An 18,553-nucleotide genomic window follows, 5' to 3' on the forward strand; every position below is an offset into this window, starting at 1 on the left:
TTCTATTGGCTTCCACTTTATTGTTGATCTTGGCCAGGCTCAAAAAGGCCTGCGCCAGTTGTTGACAGTGTTTGTCCCTGGAGGAGGGAAGAGCAGAGGTGAAAGGGTCAGGGATGGGGGTTAGATTTAGGGCCAGGCTGGAGGTTACTTGGACCAGGGGGTGCAAGGGATCTAGGGTGAGAACTGGGGTGGCCAGAGACACCCTGCGCCTGGAGGGCCTCAAGGTCAGACTTGGTGAGGATGGCATCTCGGAGGGCAGGCATCTCTGCAAAAGGCACATAGTCTGCTCCTGGGGGTGGAAAGCAGTGCAGGCGTGGGCTGTGGGGCGGGCTGAGGGCGGGGGACCTGGGGAGGATGGGGCAAAGGGTGGGAGTGCCTTTCTGCCTGGCCTTCTGACTACAGACGCTGGCACGGTCCCCTGTCCATGTTCTCCCCTCACCATAAGGTCTCCCTCCTCTTCGCCTGGTCTCTTCATTCTCGAAGAAAGTCTCGTGTTCCTCCCAGCGCCGGTCACAGGCCGCACAGAGGAAATTGGACTCAAAACAGCTGCAGCAACAGCCTAGGGCAAAAGCGCACCCAGGAGAATATAAGGAACCAACGGCACCCCCGTGAGCTGAGACGCTCTTGCCTGGTCTTCATCCCATATTCACTTCTCCCCACCCAAACACCCCTTTGCAGGAGAAGTTACCGCGGTGCCTGCAGGGGTGGGCTCCGGTGGCCGCGTGTTCTTCGTGAGTATGTTTACAGCGACATTGGGCTCTCCAGGCTTTGGGATCGAAGGTGGCCCGTCTCTTAAGCCAGAACTCACCTACCTCCTCTGGGCGTGACGGGATGAAACAGAACATGAGGCACCTGCACTGACTCACGCTGCAGGGCACCGACAGATCTGGGAGGGTGGGGGAGGGTGGAGGGTTAGACCCGCCCCTGGAAGGACCTGGCCTCCCCTCCCTGTTCATCTCTGTCTCCCCCTCCAAGACAGGAAAGAGCACAGTAGCCCCTTCGTACCTGACAAGTATGGCAACTTCTTTCCTACCTGAGATGATCTGGTGTTCTTTCAACAAATGTCCACAAAAGCATTTGGACTCATCTCCAATTCGGAAACAGTCCCATAAGTAGTGGGGGCAGCGCCAGCCAATATAGAGACCTACATATGGAGGGATTAATCGGGAAAAGTGAAAAGGGAAAAAAAAGAAACCCCAAGCTCCCTACAAGTGTTCTGATGGATCCCCTGGAGTGGGGGTGGAGAACTCACCACCATAGCCTGCTGTACCTGTCTCTAATAGGGAGCCCTCACTTCTGGCCCTTAGACTTTTTTTCATTCAAGTTTTGTTATCCCAAAGTACCGTCAGTTCCCTTCCTATCCCAGGATCCACCCCATGTCTGTCAGCCTGAGATAACCGAAGGTGGTCTCCAGTTTCAGAGCAGGGGACTCTAGAGGACACTGGAGATGAACACCGGGCTCTGGTGATTGTCAGTGTCTTACCTCCTCCTATCTCCATGCTAGAGTCCAACCTTTCTCAAGTGCTTATGGCAAGCAAGAGAGAAGCTAACTGACCAGGTGGACAGGAGGCGATGGGGAATGGCTCCTCTTGGGGATTACTAGGGAAGGACCCTGGAGGAAAGGTGGAAGTTGGGCAGACTTGGTGCCAGGAGGCGGGAGGAGGCTTGCCCCCTTACTCTCCAGGTTGACACCTCCATCAACCCTTCTGTGTCCCACTGTTGTGTAACTAACACCCTCTGTGATCCCGAGAAGGGTGGCTGGTGGCTGACAGCCCCCCCCAGAGATCAGGAGAAAGGGCCAGGCCAGAAGTCAGAGCTGCAAGAACAAAGAAATCTAAGTTCCAAGGAATGGAAAGGGAATGTGGAAAGGAGAGGCTAGTGTTCTCGAATGCAGGCACGAGCAGGTGGTTACAAGATCCTGGCTTTAGCAGTGGGGGCTGAAAGAATCCAGTTTCATGGCCAGTCCCATCACAAGTGAAGGGCAGGGCTAGGCAGATGTGACAGGAGAACTGGACAGCACTGTAGCGATATTTTGTGTGTGATCTAACAGATAAAGCTTGCCTGAAGATCAGAGGGCAAAGCCAGTCACTAGGTAGCCAAAGAGGCCAGGCAGTGGTGGCACACGCCTTTAATCGCAGCGTTAGGGAGGTAGAGGCAGGTGGATATCCGTGAGTTCAAGGGGACTGCAGCTGTAGGACTCTTATGCCTGTGAGAGGTCTCAACAGAAATGTCACCCCATTCTAAAAGTTGTCCCTGGCTTCCCACAAGAGAAGGGTCTATATTTTCATCCATATCGCTAATCCTGCCATAAAAGAGATGCCAGAGAAGACAGACTGCCTGACTGAAAACAAACACGTTCCTTTAGTGGTATAACCCACAATTGTGTGTCTCAGGCCAGGTGTCCTTATCTTACCCATAGTTCCTAAGGTTCTAAAACTTGTTGAGGTGTGCCTTTTGGCTTGGTTGCCTCCAGTGCCAGGACCCTGCTGTACCCGGAATGTTTGGTTGAGAGCACAGGGAGAAGCCAAGTCACAATGGGGGTGTGGGAGCCAGGGCTCCACTAGAGGAATTCTGAACTCTACAAAAGCGGAGCACAGTGGCAGAGCAGGTGATGTGCAGATATGAACCCAAGTCTGCCCGGAGATCAAAGCTTGGCCAGTCTGAGCATGGACGTGGGAATCAGTGTGCAGCCTTCAGATGAAGAGTTTGAATAGAGCCTGGAAAGAATACCTCAGATTCTATTATTCTATTCTATTCTATTCTATTCTATTCTATTCTATTCTATTCTATTCTATTCTATTCTATTCTATTCTATTCTATTCTATTCTATTCTAGCCTAGCCTAGCCTAGCCTAGACAGCCTAGCCTAACCCATTCTCTACCCTTAAAATGGTGAACCTGGCATCTGGCTCTGTATTCTACTTTCGGATTCCAAACTCTCTTCCTGTTAGAAGTAGACTAGGCAGGCAGAGAAGACATTATCTTGGGTGCCATTCTGACTCAGTACAGCTGCATGGCCATGCTTGCACATCAACTCTTGATTTCTAGAAGGTTTCCATACTGCATACAGCTGTTTTTACATGAAGGATGCCTCTCCATCTCAGACCTCTCCCGGGCTTCAGATTCACAGGGCCATCTTTCGATTGCATTCTCACTAGCATGTTCCATTAAACACTTACACAGTTTTCACCTCAAAACCTCTCAGCCTCTGTCCTCGGTTTCCCAGGTTTGTATGTGCCCACACCTGCTCTCACTTCATTCAGACAAGCCAAGAACCTAGGTGTCGCTCCAGGTATTTAACATTTCTTAACTTATTCTACACACGCAGTGATCCAATAGTCAGTTTTGCCTTGTCAGTGTTTCCTGAACCTCTCCATCTGTCTGTCTCTCCATCACCCAGCGACTTCTTCCTTGATTATTACCAGTGTTTCAGTGGCGTCTTCCTGTGACCAGTCTTGCTTCTCCCTCTACTCCTACTGCCAGAGTGATCGTTTAAAAGCACAGATCTGTTAGTCGTTGTCCTATTTTAAATCATCTTGGTGATTCTCAGGTGCCCTTGGGATAGAACTATGACTCCACATTGGCACGAAAATACCTGCACAATTCTCTGGTTCCGGAGCTGAGCTAGCGTCCCCCACCGACATTCTTGCACAAGAAAAAACACTACAGTGTCCTAAGGTTCCTCGTCTTGTCATAGCTCTTTTATTTTACTTAAAATTTTATTTTGACAGGCTCTTTTTTGTTACGCAGTCCAGGCTGGCCTGGAACTTACCATGCAGACTGTGATAGCCTCAAACTTGGGAGCCTCCCACCTCAGCCTTCCAAGTGCTGGGGTCACAGGCGTGCAGCACCCCACCCAGCTTGACTATCTCTTCGCACCCTCTTACAGATAAGTAGCTTCAGCCATCTTTCCTTCCAATGCTTACTGTTAGTCTAGTGCCCCCAACTGGGTACCCCTTTCCTCTGTCTCGGCATGACTCTGGGCATAGCAACTTGTTGCCTAAATTATAATGGTCATTTTACTTAAAGGCATTGCTTATCAGAGAGCATGTTGTCTGAGGGATCTTTGTTATTTATCGTTTCGAGGCGGGTCTCTCTGTGCAACTGAAGGACAAGCTTTATCCTTGAGACCTTCCTTGCCCCATTGCTTACACAACTAAAAATTGCTTGGCATATAGTTGGTGCATACTAACTGTTTGTTAAAACAATTTTGGTAAACTCTCACATTTTAGATTTCTCTGCACATCACATATATTCTTAGGGAGTCTTGACTCAAGATCTTCAACATCGGAAGGGACAGACCCCAAATATTTTTGTGTAGGATTGAGTACACAAACCACTTGTTTAAGCAGGAAAATGCAGACATTTAAAACAAAGGAGAAATACAGAGGTCTTGAAGAGTAAGGAGAGGGCAGGGGGATCTAAAAGAGTGAAGAGGGGACTGGACAGAACCTGCATTTGCAAGAAAAAAAACAACAGTAATAGATGTTAACATAACTAGAGCCGGGCGGTGGTGGCGCACGCCTTTAGTCCCAGCACTTGGGAAGCAGAGGCAGGTGGATCTCTGTGAGTTCGAGGCCAGCCTGGTCTACAAAGTGTGTTCCAGGTCAGCCAGGAATGTAACACAGAGAAACCCTGTCTCGAAAAATCCAAAACCAAAACCCAAACCCAAACCCAAACCATAATTAAACAGAGATTTCACTATCAGTGGAAACTTGGAAACAAATAAGACTTAAAAAAAAAAAATAGAGGCGAAGGGGAGAGGATCCCTACATGGAGGTGGGGTGAGTAAATCACACAAAGGAGAAGAATACAGGATTTTCTATTGGCTTTATATCTTAGTCCTGTTGATGTAGTTCCATCATAAGCAGAACAGAAGTACAAAAAGCTTGAGCAAATGTAATACTTTCTATTTAATTCACTAGACAGTTCAGAATCACAGAGGATCAGAGTGGCCTTCCTACTGAGATTAAGAACCCTTATAGATGGTGAAACCCAATAACACAGGTAGACATGCTTACGTGCAGTGTGCCATGTGTTTACACAGCTCATCTGCACACCCATGACAGAGGTGCAGCTTCCACTCACAGGAAGTATGATTCCCGGAGTGTAGCTCAGTGGGTAGGGTGCTTGTCTAGCTTACACAAACCCCCAGCGCCATGTAAAACCAGCTGTGGTGGCACACACATGTAACTCTAGTACTCAGGAAGTAGAAGCAGGAGGTTCAGAAGTTCAAGGTTAATCTTAAAGGCCATCATAAACTATATGGGAAGTTTGAGGCTAGGCTCATGGCCTAGGCTACATGGGACCTTGTCTCAAAAGAGGGACACTAATTATGAGCTGTGACTTTAACTCAACAGGGTTTTAGGATTATCTTTCTTCTTTGGCGGGGACCCTCAAGGATTCTGGTTACTCAGATGGTCATTCAGAAGTGACAGTCTTTAATGGAGTCAAGGGACCAAAATCTTTTGCCATATCCATATGAGAATAAGGCTGCTAGAGACTGCCCAACATGCTAGGGTTGTTCTGGTATAGACTGTTTGGGTGCTAGATCTGGGGCTGGCCCTCAATTCTTCTGTTGATGACAATGTCAGTTACTTTAATACATCTATCTATTGCTGCTTGGACTTCATATGAAATCTCCACTTTTTTTTCAGGCCAGCCCACCTGCTCCCCTTCCAGATTCCAGACAGGAGGCATGGCCATTTCCACACTGAAGGGGCAGGTTCCCAAATCTGTTGGGTTGGAAGCTGTCCATGGGCCTGTTAGAGGGCTCTGGAAGGCCACCAGGGCTCACCTGTCTGGATGGCCTTCAGGGCTGAATCCTTTTCCCATTGGAAAAGATTTTTCACCCCAGCACCAAATTGTTCTCTGTTCACTGGCTTAGCCACATTCGTCAGCTCTGCCCGCTTAGCAGGGACCGCTGGGCGGCTTGTATAACCTGGGAAGACAAGGGCTGAGTAACCAGGGGCCAGAGAAAGGACCTTAAAACTAAGAGGAGCCATAGGTAAGAGTAACCCAGCCCCCCCCCCCCCCCCCTTCCTGGATCAGTCACAGACAGTGCCAGAGTCACAGGGACAGGGGGGAGGCAGGAACAACTACTACCAACTCTTTTCTCCTTCTTCTTGCTCGCATGAGGCTCAGGCTTGGCTGCACGAGCAGTGACGTCACTAGTACCCACTGTCAGCTCATCTTCCTCTGTTTCCTCCCACTTTGCAGATGTGTCCACGTCGTCCTGGGTGGAAGGTCCTGCAAAGGAGTACTTTGGAGATTGCTCAGATTCAGGGACCTGGGTCCGTGGACCTGCATCAGAATAAAGCCTACGGGAAGACGCAGGGACATCCTTTTGTGAGAGCTGAAGAGGATTGTTTCGGACCTTAGAGAAATGAATCTCATCTGTAGCGTCCTCCAATGGGATCTCGGTGATAGCTTTTTCTAGAGAGGTCACAGACTGGGGAGAATTTAAAAGGCTTGCAGAGGAACCCTGGGGCGATTCGGAAGGAAGCCTGGTGCTGTGGGACTTTAAAGTACTTCCAGAGACAGAAGGCTCCTGGAGGTCCTCAGAGACCTCAGTCTCGGGATTCGGCGAAAGAGATGTCAGAAAAAGGGTGTCGGTGGCAGGAGGCTGTGAAGATGTCTGTGAGCTGGAAAGCTCCAAGGGACTGTCAGGGCTAGTGGGCTCCCGTAAGTCTTCAGCAGAGGGGTTCTTTAAAGAAGAGCGTTCCTTTGCACCCGTGGTGGCCTGAGGATCTTCTGTGGTCTCATTTGCTTCCATCTAGTGGTAGAATAAGGTACAGGCTTCATTAGGTTGAAGTTGGAGGGTCTGCAAGTCAGGGCAGAGCCCCAGGGTTCACAGATGTCACTGGATGAGGACAAAATTATTAGTGGACCTAAGACATCAGAGGGAAGAAAGAAGAATTCTGGGTTTCAGGGTGCTGTGCCAGGAGGCTTACTCACGTGCCTCCCACGGCACACTACTGTAGGTTGGTAGGGAGCTGGAATTTAAAGATGGAAAGACAGAGCCGGGCAGTAGTGTCGCACGCCTTTAATCCCAGCACTCAGGAGGCAGAGCCAGGTGGATCTCTGTGAGTTCGAGGCCAGTCTGGTCTACAGAGCAAGATCCAGGACACAGTCTGGTCTACAGAGCAAGATCCAGGACACGCACCAAAACAACACAGAAAAACCTGTTTCAAACAAAAAACAAAACCAAAAAACAAACAAAAGAAGAAGGAGGAGGAGGAAAGACAGAGCAGTCAGAATCCCATCAGTAGCTGAGAGCAGAGGATCATGCCCCAGGAGGGAGCCCCAACAAGCTACTTGGCCAATTCAAGGGTAGAGTCTGGAGCATGTCTTAGGACCCTGGAATTATAGCCATGGAGTGCCAGAGTCTGAAGATGAAGCCCGAGTTGGGGTTGGCCTCCAAGAGTGCAGGAGAATGTCGCAGCGTGCATATCATGACTGTCTGTCCTCTGCTTTTGTCCAGGGACCACACACCTCCTTCCTTGGGCTCATTGATGTTCAAGGCTTCAACTACTTCCAGCTACATGCTCGCTCTCTCTCTCTCTCTCTCTCTCTCTCTCTCTCTCTCTCTCTCTCTCTCTCTCTGTGTGTGTGTGTGTGTGTGTATTCTCTCTCCCTTCTCTTTTTTTTCCCTCTCAAGACAAAGTCTTACTATATAGGCCAGGCTAGGTTTCTATGTAGCCCAGGTTGGTCTGAACTCCTCACAGGTCTCCTGCCTCAGACTCTTGAGGATGCTATTATAAAGGTGCCTCTCCATGCCTGGCTACCTCTGACTTCTTTTTTTTTTTTTTTTTTTTTTTTTTTTTTTTTTTTTTTTTTTTTTTGGTTTTTCGAGACAGGGTTTCTCTGTGTAGCTTTGCGCCTTTCCTGGAGCTCACTTGGTAGCCCAGGCTGGCCTCGAACTCACAGAGATCCGCCTGGCTCTGCCTCCCGAGTGCTGGGATTAAAGGCATGCGCCACCACCGCCCGGCCTACCTCTGACTTCTAACTCCACATGTCTAACTCAGATTTCTTCATGCCCTGTGCTTCAGATGCTCCATGCGAGGTATTTCCACCCGGAAGTTCCACAGGCTTCAGAACTGACTCTGGAGAAACACAAAACACCCCAGTCTTCCTCCCTAGCACCCATCTGCAACTGGAACTACTTTCAATCTTCCAAATGCTCCCCAAGTGTATCCTTCCTCTCTGTTCCCTCCCGTTTGTCCACGTTCTCATGATCTTCCTCCTGACTGTACAATAACACGGCCTCTCCACTACCATCCCCGGGGTATTTTCCACTCAAGTCTTTCGTTTATGAAACTTACATTTTACCAACAGCCAAAACCCACACTTTACTCAGGCACCATGCTCAGCATTGAGACCAGGTGAGCCTGGGAAAGAGACAATGTAACACACAGTGACAATATGAATGGCCCATCTCCAGGACACTGTGAAAAGGGAGGATGCCTAATTTACCCTAGAGAGATCCAAGAGGGAAGCTCTCTCTCCCCTTTCAGCAAGATCTTTTGAACACACAAGACATTCTGACTGAGCCTAAAGGATTGCATTCAAGTTTCTTGGTCCTGACATTCAAGGTCTGTTACCATCACGCCTGACCTCCTTTGGGTGCTAAGGACTGAATGACCTTTGTATGTTAGCAAGTGCTCTATCACCCAGCTACACCCTCAACCCTTGGTTTTTTTCAGACAGGGTCTCACTATATAGCCCTGGATGGCCTAGAATTTCCTGGGTAGACCAAGTTGGCTTTGAACTGGCAGCAATTCTCCTGCCTCTGCTTCCCAAGTACTGGGATTACAGGCCAGTGCCACCACTTGACCTTCCAAAACAGACTCTGTCATCATCTGTAAGTCCGCTGTCATCTGCAAGTGTTACCTGAGGATTCTTGTGTCTCACTGCTCCCTAGGTTTCCCATGAGTCAGAGAGTAGCTAGCTTTAGATGTTACACCTTCAGCTCATTAGTGAGATGGCTCAGCAGAGGACCCGGATTCAATTCCCAGCACCCATATGGCAGCTCACAATTGTCTGTAATTCCAGTCCCAAGGGATCTGACCCTCTCTTTTGGCCTCCACAGGCACGGTACACAGTAGTGTACAGACATACATGCAAGCCAAACACCCATATACATAAAACAAAACTAAAGGTAAAAAACAAAGTAAGTTCACTGGAGTCTTTCTAAAGGGAAGAGGCAGAGGTGGGATCATGATGAAAAGTAGAGAATGAGTGGGTATTAGGAGGAAGAAATGGAGTCAAGGGTTGGCGTGGAGGGCGGTGGAGAAACTACATACCTCTGGGCTTAGGCTTGGCGGTTGCAAGTCCTTAGGTGAGGATCTTTCCCTGGGTTGGAGGGGGAAGGACTGATCCTGACCGAGGGAATGAACGGCTTTGCTTTAGATGAGCCAGGTTGTAGTTGCTAAGTGAGAGGTCTCCTTGTAAGTGTGTGGGGGAGACTTGGGCATCTGCAGACCTTCGCAAAGGGACCCTGGCCCGATGTGAGGAAGAGTAGTCAAGGGAAGGGGACAAGAGAGGTCCAGGGCCGATGAAGGATGTACTTGACTGAAGCCTCTGGAACCCAGGCCGGGAGGGGAGCGGGGGCATCGAGCTCCGGGGCAACCCGAACGCCCAGGAGTCTCCACGGCAACAGTAGTCTGGTCGTCTGCGTGGGTGAGGTTTCCCGAGGGGGCAGCTTTGGATCTAGTTGGGACCCGGGGCTGAGCCAGTCTCTGTGTGGGCTGTGCAAACGCAGGAGCGGGCGGGACATGGTCTGGAAGGTTCCTGTACCGTTCCGGCGCTCCTCGGAAGCTGCGAGGACTTGAGAGGTCACCCGGGTTCAGTGGTTAGGGTGAGACCCAGGCTCCCAGGTAGGTAGCCCAGCAGGCTGAAGTTAGAGACCAATAGAATTGGGGAGGGGAGGGCCTTGCTGAGAGCGACCAATGGAATGGGGCGCGGGGCGGAGCGCCAGGCCAGCGTCACGCCGAGGACGCCGCGGGGCCTGCTTATCGCCGGTTCAGCGCAGCCCGGAGTCGCCCAGGCCTGAACTCCTCCCCAGGTCCCGGTCCCGACCCCGGGCCCGCGAGGACGCCGGAGGCCACCCCCCGGGGGTGGGGAGCGGAGCCGCGGGTCAGCTCTGCGAGCGTCCCGTGCTGGCCTGGCCGGCCCCGCCCCCGCCCCGGGCCATGGCCCAGCCCTTGTCCCGGCCCCTCATCCTATCCCCATCTCAGCCTTGGCCTCCGGCCACGCCCTCGCCCCACTTCCCAAACCTGCCCCGGCCTCGGCCCATGTCCCAGCGAATGCCCAGGTCCAGGTCCCCGCTCCAACCCCAGTCCCTGCCTCTGGCTTGGCCGCTGTCCCCGCCTCGGCCCTTGTTCCACCCCTTGTCCCAGTTCCCAGCCCAGCATCTGACCCTGTCCCATCCCCAGCGTTGGCTTAAGCTCCTGGCCCAGCCCCAGCCCGTGCTCCCGTCCCCATCACATCCACTCTTCCCACCACATCTTCTGCCCTTGTTTGAGCCCCAGTGCTCAGTCCAGCGCAGCCCGGTATCTCAGCCTCTGCCCCCATCTCTGTGTTTGCCCAAGTCTCTTCCACTGGCTCCCCGCCTCTCTCATACTCTGCCCCTCTCCCAGCCTCGACTCAGGTCTGGGCTCCAGCTGCCGCCAGCCCTATTGCTGCTGTTGCTGTTTTCTGTCCTTGGTCCAGGGGCTGGTGAGTGCAGAAACAGGAAAGATTAAGACAAGCATGGGGTTCCAGGGAGGGGTGGCTGGGAAAGTCAGGAGAGGGGGGACTTGGGGAGCTAGGTCACTGGGGAAGAAGTGGGGGTGGGAGAAGGGAATAGGGGAGAGAAGGGCTTACACCAGAAACGGATTGGCAGATTTCAAGAGTGGTGTTGCTCAGCTATTTCAGCAGGTGGCTAGCAGTCCCCAAAACAGCTCTGGGAGATCTCAGTTCTTGGTGTCCCCTTGGGTCTGGCTTTCCGCGGGAGGTCTTGGGGGCTTTACCCCTTCTGCAAAGTTTTGTGGAGATGACATAGTCCTGTAGAATGGAAGCTTCGATTCTAGCCCCCAGACCGTGGCCTAAACTTTTGAGATACCAACCACACATTCAAAAAAGGGTTTTAAAAACAGCTTTGAAGACAATATGTTGCATTGCATAGATGGATGTGGGTTAGCTGGCGTTATAATGAGCTTTCTTGTGCTGGGTCTTTCCCCAAGGGAATGTCACCGGACTACAGATAATTCTTGATAACTTTTAGAGCATGGCTGAACCTCAGCAGCACTCTACGGATGGGGAAACTGAGGCTCAGTGAGGGAGTAATTTGTTCAAAGTTGTAGTGTGTGTAAATAGCAGTAGTGGAGCTAGAGAAGGGTTTCCCAACTCCTGTGACCTCTGGTCGGCTCCCCTCCCTCCCCTCCCTCCCTCTGACTACATTCCAGGTTGATATACTCCTCCAGGGGCCCGAAGCACAATCTCTTTCCTCCCTAGTCTGTCTGCAAGGAGGCTTAATTCATAAACTCTTTCTCACTTGTCAGGTGTCAACCCACATCCATCATGTAGCCTGGGAAGTAAGTCACTTGGCTGGGAGGAGTGGCCCAGCTTCTTAATGGTTGGAATGAGGAAGTGGGGTTGGGGGAGGGCTGGGGGGTGCACACGACAGCGACACAGGGAGCCCTAGCCTAAGAGCAGAGATGGCCCTGCCGTGAAATGGCTCGTGTTCATGGCCTCAGCCCCAGGCCACCTTCTCTGAGTGGCACTTGAGAGAGGACGGAGATGTGCTCTGCAGTCCTTGGCAGTAACAGTTGTGGGCGGCGGAGGAGGTGGGTTTCATTGATCTCACTGGGCCAGCTTCCGTGTAGGGCTTGAGATCAGTGCATTCCTGAGGTCACAGTCCCGCAGAGATGTGTGGTCTCTATGTACCCGTGTGTATAACAGGGAATCTGTGGGAATGGTGTGTGCACAGCATGTGTCCATGCTTACATGCCGGTGATATGTATTTTATCTGAGTGCACGTGAGCTGATGTGTCTTTGGAGGGCGTATGTCATGTGTGAGGGTGCGGGGGACATGTGGCGTGGCCCACACACGCCTTAGCTTGGCCCGCGCCTCTTGTGAACATACCACGGGAGTGCTGCTCCTTTTGGAAGGAAGGACCCAGGGTGGGGGACTAGACTTTGACTGCTGACGGCCGTGCAGGCTGGGCACTTGCAGAAGCTGCTGGCAGTCAGGTTTTTGGTTTGGATGAGGGGAGTTTGCACACACTCCTGTGGTTTAGGCGGTGGAAAAGCACCTACATGTTATCATAGAAGGGGCGTCAGGACCAGTTCGTTTAGACTTGGATGGGGCCGTGCTTATGCTTCCCAAATCAAAGAGCGAGGTGAATAGGGCTGTTTCCCAAGGATCCACCTCACCTCCAGACTCCTTCTGAGTTCCTCCCGAAGCTCCAAGCCGCTACGCACTCCTTTTCCTACAGGCACATCCCGTGGCACCCCGCCACCCCCATAGGCACCGGTTTTCTTGGCGTGGGCTTAGGCAGTTGCATGATTCTCCAGGCCAAACAGGCTCTTTGTGCTCCTCTCTGGTGCTTAGCTTTAGAAGGAGCGGCCCGTCCCCATCCCCAGCAGAGGGCACTCCAGAGCGCTTCTTTCCGGTAACAATAGGATTCAAGGCTGTTGAGTTGGGGGCCTCCTGGAGGCCGAGCTCCTAGGAAGCTGTCTTCTCCGTTTGGTGAGGTTGGTGAGTCCCGGTGCGCTTCATCTGCCCTGGGTACCTCCCGCTACTGTCTGCGTACAGTTCCCAGCCTCTCCAGGATGCCAGGCAGTGCTCAGCTTGCAAGTAGGCAGTTTTTCTTATTGAAATGGATCGTCGGGTTGGCACAGCAGAGTCTAATCCTTTGGTGCTGTCATGGCCTTTGAGCCATTCTGGCCAGTGGCTTCTTCTTGTATAAGGTCCCTCTTGAGTGTGCACTCATTTAGTAGGCTGGCCAGCCTATCCTCCTTCGGCAGCCACCGTTTTCCTGCTGCTACTTTAAATACCCCATATTTGGGGTGGTGACTCCCATCTCCAGAGGTAGAGAGCATCAGATTAGGTAAGACCTGTGGGTGTTTCCAGTGTAGCTGAAGTTTCCAGAACCCTCCCTCCAGCCTCAACTGTGTCTCGAGGACTCTTGAGTCCTCCCAGTTTTCCACCTGTCCAGGGACATAGTCCTGGGCTCCTTTGGAACTCTTTTGAAATCCAGAGAGAGGCAGGGAGGAGGGAGGGATAATAGGCCAGGGGAGCTTTATATGGGGGCACGGCCTGCGTTTTGGAACTACCTTCTCCTGATTACCTTCACTGCTCTGACACGCCTGGCCCTGTGTGCCTGTCTGCCTAGAGCCTGTGACTCTCCTGCTCCTCACCCTGGCTCTGCTCCTGACAGCTGTGATCAGGGATCTGAGCATTTCAGCTAGAGTCCCCCCCTCACCTCCCACCCCCCCACCCCCACAACCTGGTCTACTCTAAATAGTTCCAAGTGATTTAGGGTGCCCCTGAGTCACCGTGACTGCCTTCCAGGACCTCCTCCCGGGAGAACACCCTGGCTGCTAATTTTGACCCTCGAGGTTCTGATCGCTCTCCTCTCGTGGGCACTGTCGTGGTGGCCTGCCAGCTCCTGTTCTTGACTCTGCCACCCAAGCAGCTCCCTGGCAGCCTCACCACGCCTTCCCCTCCCCTCCCCTGCCCTGAGCTAGTATACAGACAGCTCTTGTGACGCTTCTGAGAAGTTTTACTGCTCCTAACCGCTGGGGAATAGAGAAGGGCAGAGAACAAACACGGTACACAGTTCTGCGCTGACTCCCAAGCCCCACAGGTGGAGTTCTAGCTTGCCCAGCGGCTTAAGAGCCTGTGCCAACACACACACACACACACACACACACACACACGCACACGCACACGCACACGCACACGCACACACGCATGCACGCACGCACACACTTGCACACTGTTTTGTTAGGCTTGGCGAGAGGAGAATAATACCCCCTAAGTGAGTGAGCATGAAGTTGTATGAAGGGTCCTGGGTTTCAGTTCTCAGTTTTCCATTTTTTTGCCATAGGAATTTTTTAAGAACAAGGTTTCGTGAGGAACAAACCGGATACTGGCTAGGGCAGCGCAAGCCCCAGCTCCTGGCTGCTGGGGAGCGTTTGTTGACTTGGTACACTGTCTTGCCTGCTGCCTCCTGGCAATGCCTCTGCCCCTGCCTTCTGCTGACCTCCTTCTGCTCCCCAGGAGGCCTTTTCCTGACGGATTACTCCACCTGCTCCCCCCGAAAGCTCAGCCCCTTCCGCTCCTTCGCCAGCACGGAACTCTTCCACTTCCACGTTCCCGAGGACACGTTCCTGGCGGTTTGGAACCTCATTATTTTCAAGGAGCAGGGAGGAACTTTTGGGGACCACTGCCCAGATCAAAGTGTAACTGTGTGAGTGTTCGATCCGCCCTTCTGTAACCCCAATTTCCAACCCTACTTCCTTTCCAAACTGTAATATGACTTTTTGAGGTCTAAGCATGCCTCCTGACCTGACCCTGACACTTATCCAGGTTGAAGTGTGACTGGGGGCCATGACCTCTGTCACCTGGCCACTTGTAACTACTATGAGTGCCTGAGCTGACCTCTTGCCCATTATGGACTTGACCCTTGACCTGGAACCACTTTGTGGTATATGTCAGTATGGGGAATCGTTTGTTTACTAGTGTTCTTTTTCTAACCCCCGTTTCCTAATTGCTACCCCACTGCCTGCTTCTCTCTCTTCCTAATTCTCACCCCCAGGTATTTCCGCTCTGGAGCGCCTCCTGTCATCAATCCCCTGCAGACACACTTTCCATCAGACACGGCCGTGCCTGGGGTTTTCTCACTCACCCTCAGCTGGACGCTGCCCAACAGAACCTCGGGCATCTTTAACGTCAGCAGCCCCTTACCTGGGGACTGGTTCTTGGCTGCCCACCTTCCCCAAGCCCATGGCCACATCTCTGTCAAGGTGGGTTGCCGCTGCCTGGGACAGGAGGGGTCATAGTTGCCCTTCCATCCCTGCTGGGTGCTCCCTGGCATCATAGCCTTGTTAGCAGAGAGAGCAGCAGCACCAGAATGGCTGGGGTGGGGCACTATTACAGGCCAGCAGGTTAACTTGTGGGATGGCCTGTGTAGGAAACTGATTCCAGGTGGGTTGGAGAGAAACTACGGAGCCTGGATTAAAGCCCTGGAGCTGGGCAGTGTGTCCTTTCCTATCAGAGGCGCAAAGAGAAAGTGGTCACAAGCTATCTGGGCAGTGGAGTCTGCTGTACGAGCCCAGCACTGGCTTTGTTTCTTTATTTTGGTTGATAATCGCCTTGAAATTTCTCTCAGGCCACATTCTTGTCTCTATCCCAGTGCATCATGGTTTCAGGTCTCTCCTTTGCCCTCAGAGAAGCCATAAGAGAAGGTTTTCCTGATAAAAGAGGCTTTTGGATAGCTGATATCCTTCCTGCCTGTTACCTTCCTTTCTTCTGCTCTCAGGACTGACTTTAACACAGCAGAGATTGTCAGTCTGAAGGGCAGGTTCAAAGGTCAGAATGCTTCTTTAGTTTGGAGTGAAAGAAAATACCACAGTGTTTTCCTGCCACTCTGGTATGTTAGACAAGTTGGGATTCTTCCTGGGAGTGAGGAAGTCCATAGGTTTCCTCCTCTGCCATTGCAAGAGGGGGAAGCTGTGATGAGCTGACCTCTGTTAGTCTGGTAGCCATGTGTGTGGGGCTTTGGTAAGAGTGAAGGACAGAGCATGAACAGACAAGGGTTTATAGAGGCTGTGAAGTGCAGCTCTTCGGACATGCCTGTTCTAGAGGTTGGATGGACAAGGATCTTGGGTATGGTTCTTCTGCAGTGTTGATTACCTTCTGGAATCTGGAATCTGGTCTCTAAGGATTCTTAAGCTCCCTGATCCTGGCTAGTTTCCCAGACTTAAACCTATGGGCCTCCTGTCTAGAACCTTCTGCATTCCCAACTTGTATCCTCCTGTACCATGGTTCTTCTGTAAGGTGTGGCAAGCACAGGATGTAGTATGGCTTAGCGAGACCCTGGTGGGGGCAGGAAGGATCCCAGGGAGATGAGGCGGTACTGTTTCTAGGGTCCTCCTGGACTGTAGGGATGAGCTTAGATCTCTCCGTGACCCTTTGTCCTTCAGCTGCCTTGCCCTAGGCCGTGGGTTGGGAGCTGGGGACACTGAGGTAAAGATGACCTGTGTTGGTGAGATGTGAAAATGCTTAAAAAAGACAAAGAGGAGATGGCTAACTCAGTTTGGTAATATGGTGGAGGTAGTATTCAGAGATGGGCAGAGAGGCCTCAGTGAGGAGACGGGGAAGTTTGTCAGCTGGTGGGAGAGAGGCTGGTGGGAGAGAGGCTGGTGGGAGAGAGGCAGCAGAGCTCAGGAGGAGGGCTGAAGGAGGCGGAGGGGCCGGCAGAAGTCAGACCAAAGAGGGCCCAGAGGTTTGAACTGTTCCCTGAGAGGGACAGGGAGCCTGGAAAGGCTGCCCGTCTCTAGTCCAGACCCCTCCTGAACCATGCGTTCCTGCACTGAGCAGGCATGTGGTGGGGCCTGGCAAGGTTTTGATGCTTTCTTGCACTTTCTCAAGCTCCTGCTGTCCTAAGCGGATCTCATGACTGCTCTGTGTCCGCTTCTTCCTGTCAGCCTCCTTGTCTGCCTTGTCCTAGCCGCTCATCTTGTTGTTGTCCATGTCTTAGCAACTACTCATCCTAAGGCTCCCATTTACCAGCCTGCCCTGGACGGCTTTTGGGTTGTGGATACCTGCAGCACCTAATAGCTCATAACGCGAAAGTTCTCCCAAGTAGCAGGGCATAGGTCTTGAAGACTTTCTCTTTCCAGTCTAGGATTTGTGTGCAAATAAAATCAGGTCAAATAATGAAAACTAGATGGGAGGCACAGCAGCAGATAGCTTAGAAGGCAGTCCGCCGATGAGGACCGAGCATCTCCACGTCTCAGCCACAGGAGGTGGGATCTGTTATCGGCCTCCTCTGCTCTCTCCCCTCTAAGTTATTTATTTGTATTTCAAATAGGTGACATATGACCTGGTACAGCCTTTGAAAGACACGAAATGCCCACAGTGAGAAGTAAGTCTTTCTTCCCTTCTGTTAGTTTTGAGTTCCTCTCTCTGTAGGTAACTAGTATCCAGGTTCCAGCTGCTTCGGTCTATTATTTCCTTCTTGATCATTGGTCTAGGCAGTTAGGACTTCGGCCACCCTCCCGCTTTTCCTGACTCTGTCCACCTGCTGTTCTGTACCAGGCACTTTCTTTTGGGCCACCAACCAGCTCCCAAATCATGACACAGAGATTTATTCGTTTTGAATGCTTGGCCTGGCTTAGGCTCGTTTCTGGCTAGCTCTTTTAACTTAAGTTAACCTGTTTCCCCTTTGTAACTTTTGCCTCGGGGCTTATTACCTCTCTTCCTTCTGTATATTTTACTTTTACTGCTTCTCAGTGTCTGGCCGGCTGGCAGCGGCCTGGCCTCTCACCTTGGGTGTCTCCCTTTTCTTTCCTCCTTCTTCTCTGTCTTTTTTCTCTCTAGATTCCTCCTCCTATTGATTCTCTCTGCCTGGCAGCCCCGCCTATCCCTCTCCTGCCTAGCTATTGGCTGTTCAGCTCTTTACTAGACCAATCAGGTGCCTTAGACAGGCAAAGTGAAACAAATGCAACACATCTTCACATAATTAAACACACATCCTTACATCGTTAAACAAATGCAGCATAAACAAATGTAACACATCTTTGCCTCGTTAAAATAGTACTCCACAACACTGTTTTTTTCTGACGTTTCTGCTTGATCTGTGTGTGCTGTTGTGACCTGAGGCTTAGTCCCAGGAGAACTCCTTTTTGTTTTTTCATTCTCTGTTTGGTGTCTCTGGCACAGTTGTTTTAAATACCATCTGTGGGTTGATGCTCCTAAGAGTAGGTAGCCAGTCCTGTATGCTGTGACTCTCAGCCTTTCTGTCTACCAGCTTTCTTGACACCTTCAACTGCTTCTAAGAACACTCTCAAGCTTAATGCGTATGAAGCAAAGCCCCAAACTCTATTCCTACCTCATTTCCAGGCTAAGCTTCTTCTCAGTAACTAACACTGCTACCCACCAGTCGTTCAAGCCTCGAATGCGTCGTCACGCTCGAGTCTTACTTTTCTCTTACTTCCCACGGCCAGTTCATCAAGTCTTGTTCCTCAGCTTTTCATGCACTCCGCAGAAGCCTGACCCCCAGCACATCTTCTCTAGTCTTCGCCTCTGCCACCACAGCAACCTCCTAAATGTCCATCTGCCTCCTCTTCCGCCCCCTGCAGTCTGTCCTGCCCTCAGTCACTTCCACATGAGTCGGTGTTGACTGACCGAGGACAAGAAAGCTGTGCTGGGCACAGAGGAAGCCGCGTGTCCTTGAGTATCTTCAGTTTGCAAGCCTGTCTTTGTTAGGATCTCTGATGCTGCGAGAGAACACCGTGACCAAAAGCAATGTGGGGAGAGAAGGGTTTCTTTCATCTTGTAA

General features: G+C 51.6%; 2 protein-coding genes across 15 annotated transcripts in view; one reads left to right on the forward strand and one right to left on the reverse strand.

Annotated features, from left to right (window-relative positions):
• Fam221b (family with sequence similarity 221 member B) lies at positions 1–9,653 on the reverse strand. Of its 7 annotated transcripts, none has more exons than XM_076564097.1 (8): positions 9,305–9,640; positions 8,324–8,389; positions 6,105–6,774; positions 5,797–5,940; positions 1,034–1,144; positions 689–886; positions 440–559; positions 1–77 (listed from the first exon to the last, which is right to left on the reverse strand). In XM_076564097.1, exons 3-8 carry the CDS (start codon positions 6,772–6,774, stop codon positions 40–42), a joined length of 1,281 nt encoding a protein of 426 aa, XP_076420212.1. In that variant the 5' UTR covers positions 8,324–8,389; positions 9,305–9,640; the 3' UTR covers positions 1–39. The 7 variants fall into 7 exon arrangements, with proteins under 7 accessions (XP_076420212.1, XP_042126992.1, XP_042126994.1 ...); XM_042271058.2 differs by having other exon boundaries at positions 1–289; positions 9,305–9,441; XM_042271060.2 differs by lacking the exon at positions 8,324–8,389 and having other exon boundaries at positions 9,305–9,653.
• The window catches only part of Tmem8b (transmembrane protein 8B), a 23,590-nt gene continuing 14,689 nt past the window's right edge, over positions 9,653–18,553 (forward strand). For 4 of the 8 annotated variants that reach the window (XM_076564095.1, XM_076564092.1, XM_076564096.1 and 1 more), the window contains exons 1-3: positions 9,740–9,877; positions 14,269–14,458; positions 14,807–15,014. Coding sequence is in view for 2 of the 8 variants with exons in the window: in XM_006986053.4 (XP_006986115.2) it covers positions 10,193–10,718; positions 14,269–14,458; positions 14,807–15,014 (924 nt within the window). In the remaining 6 variants the exon portion in view is untranslated. Of the gene's footprint in view, positions 9,878–9,986; positions 10,719–14,268; positions 14,459–14,806; positions 15,015–18,553 lie in introns of those variants that run through there. The other 4 variants (XM_006986053.4, XM_016004614.3, XM_076564094.1 and 1 more) reach the window with 3 other exon arrangements.

This window comes from Peromyscus maniculatus, chromosome 2 (assembly GCF_049852395.1).
Source record: "Peromyscus maniculatus bairdii isolate BWxNUB_F1_BW_parent chromosome 2, HU_Pman_BW_mat_3.1, whole genome shotgun sequence".
NCBI lineage: Eukaryota > Metazoa > Chordata > Mammalia > Rodentia > Cricetidae > Peromyscus > Peromyscus maniculatus.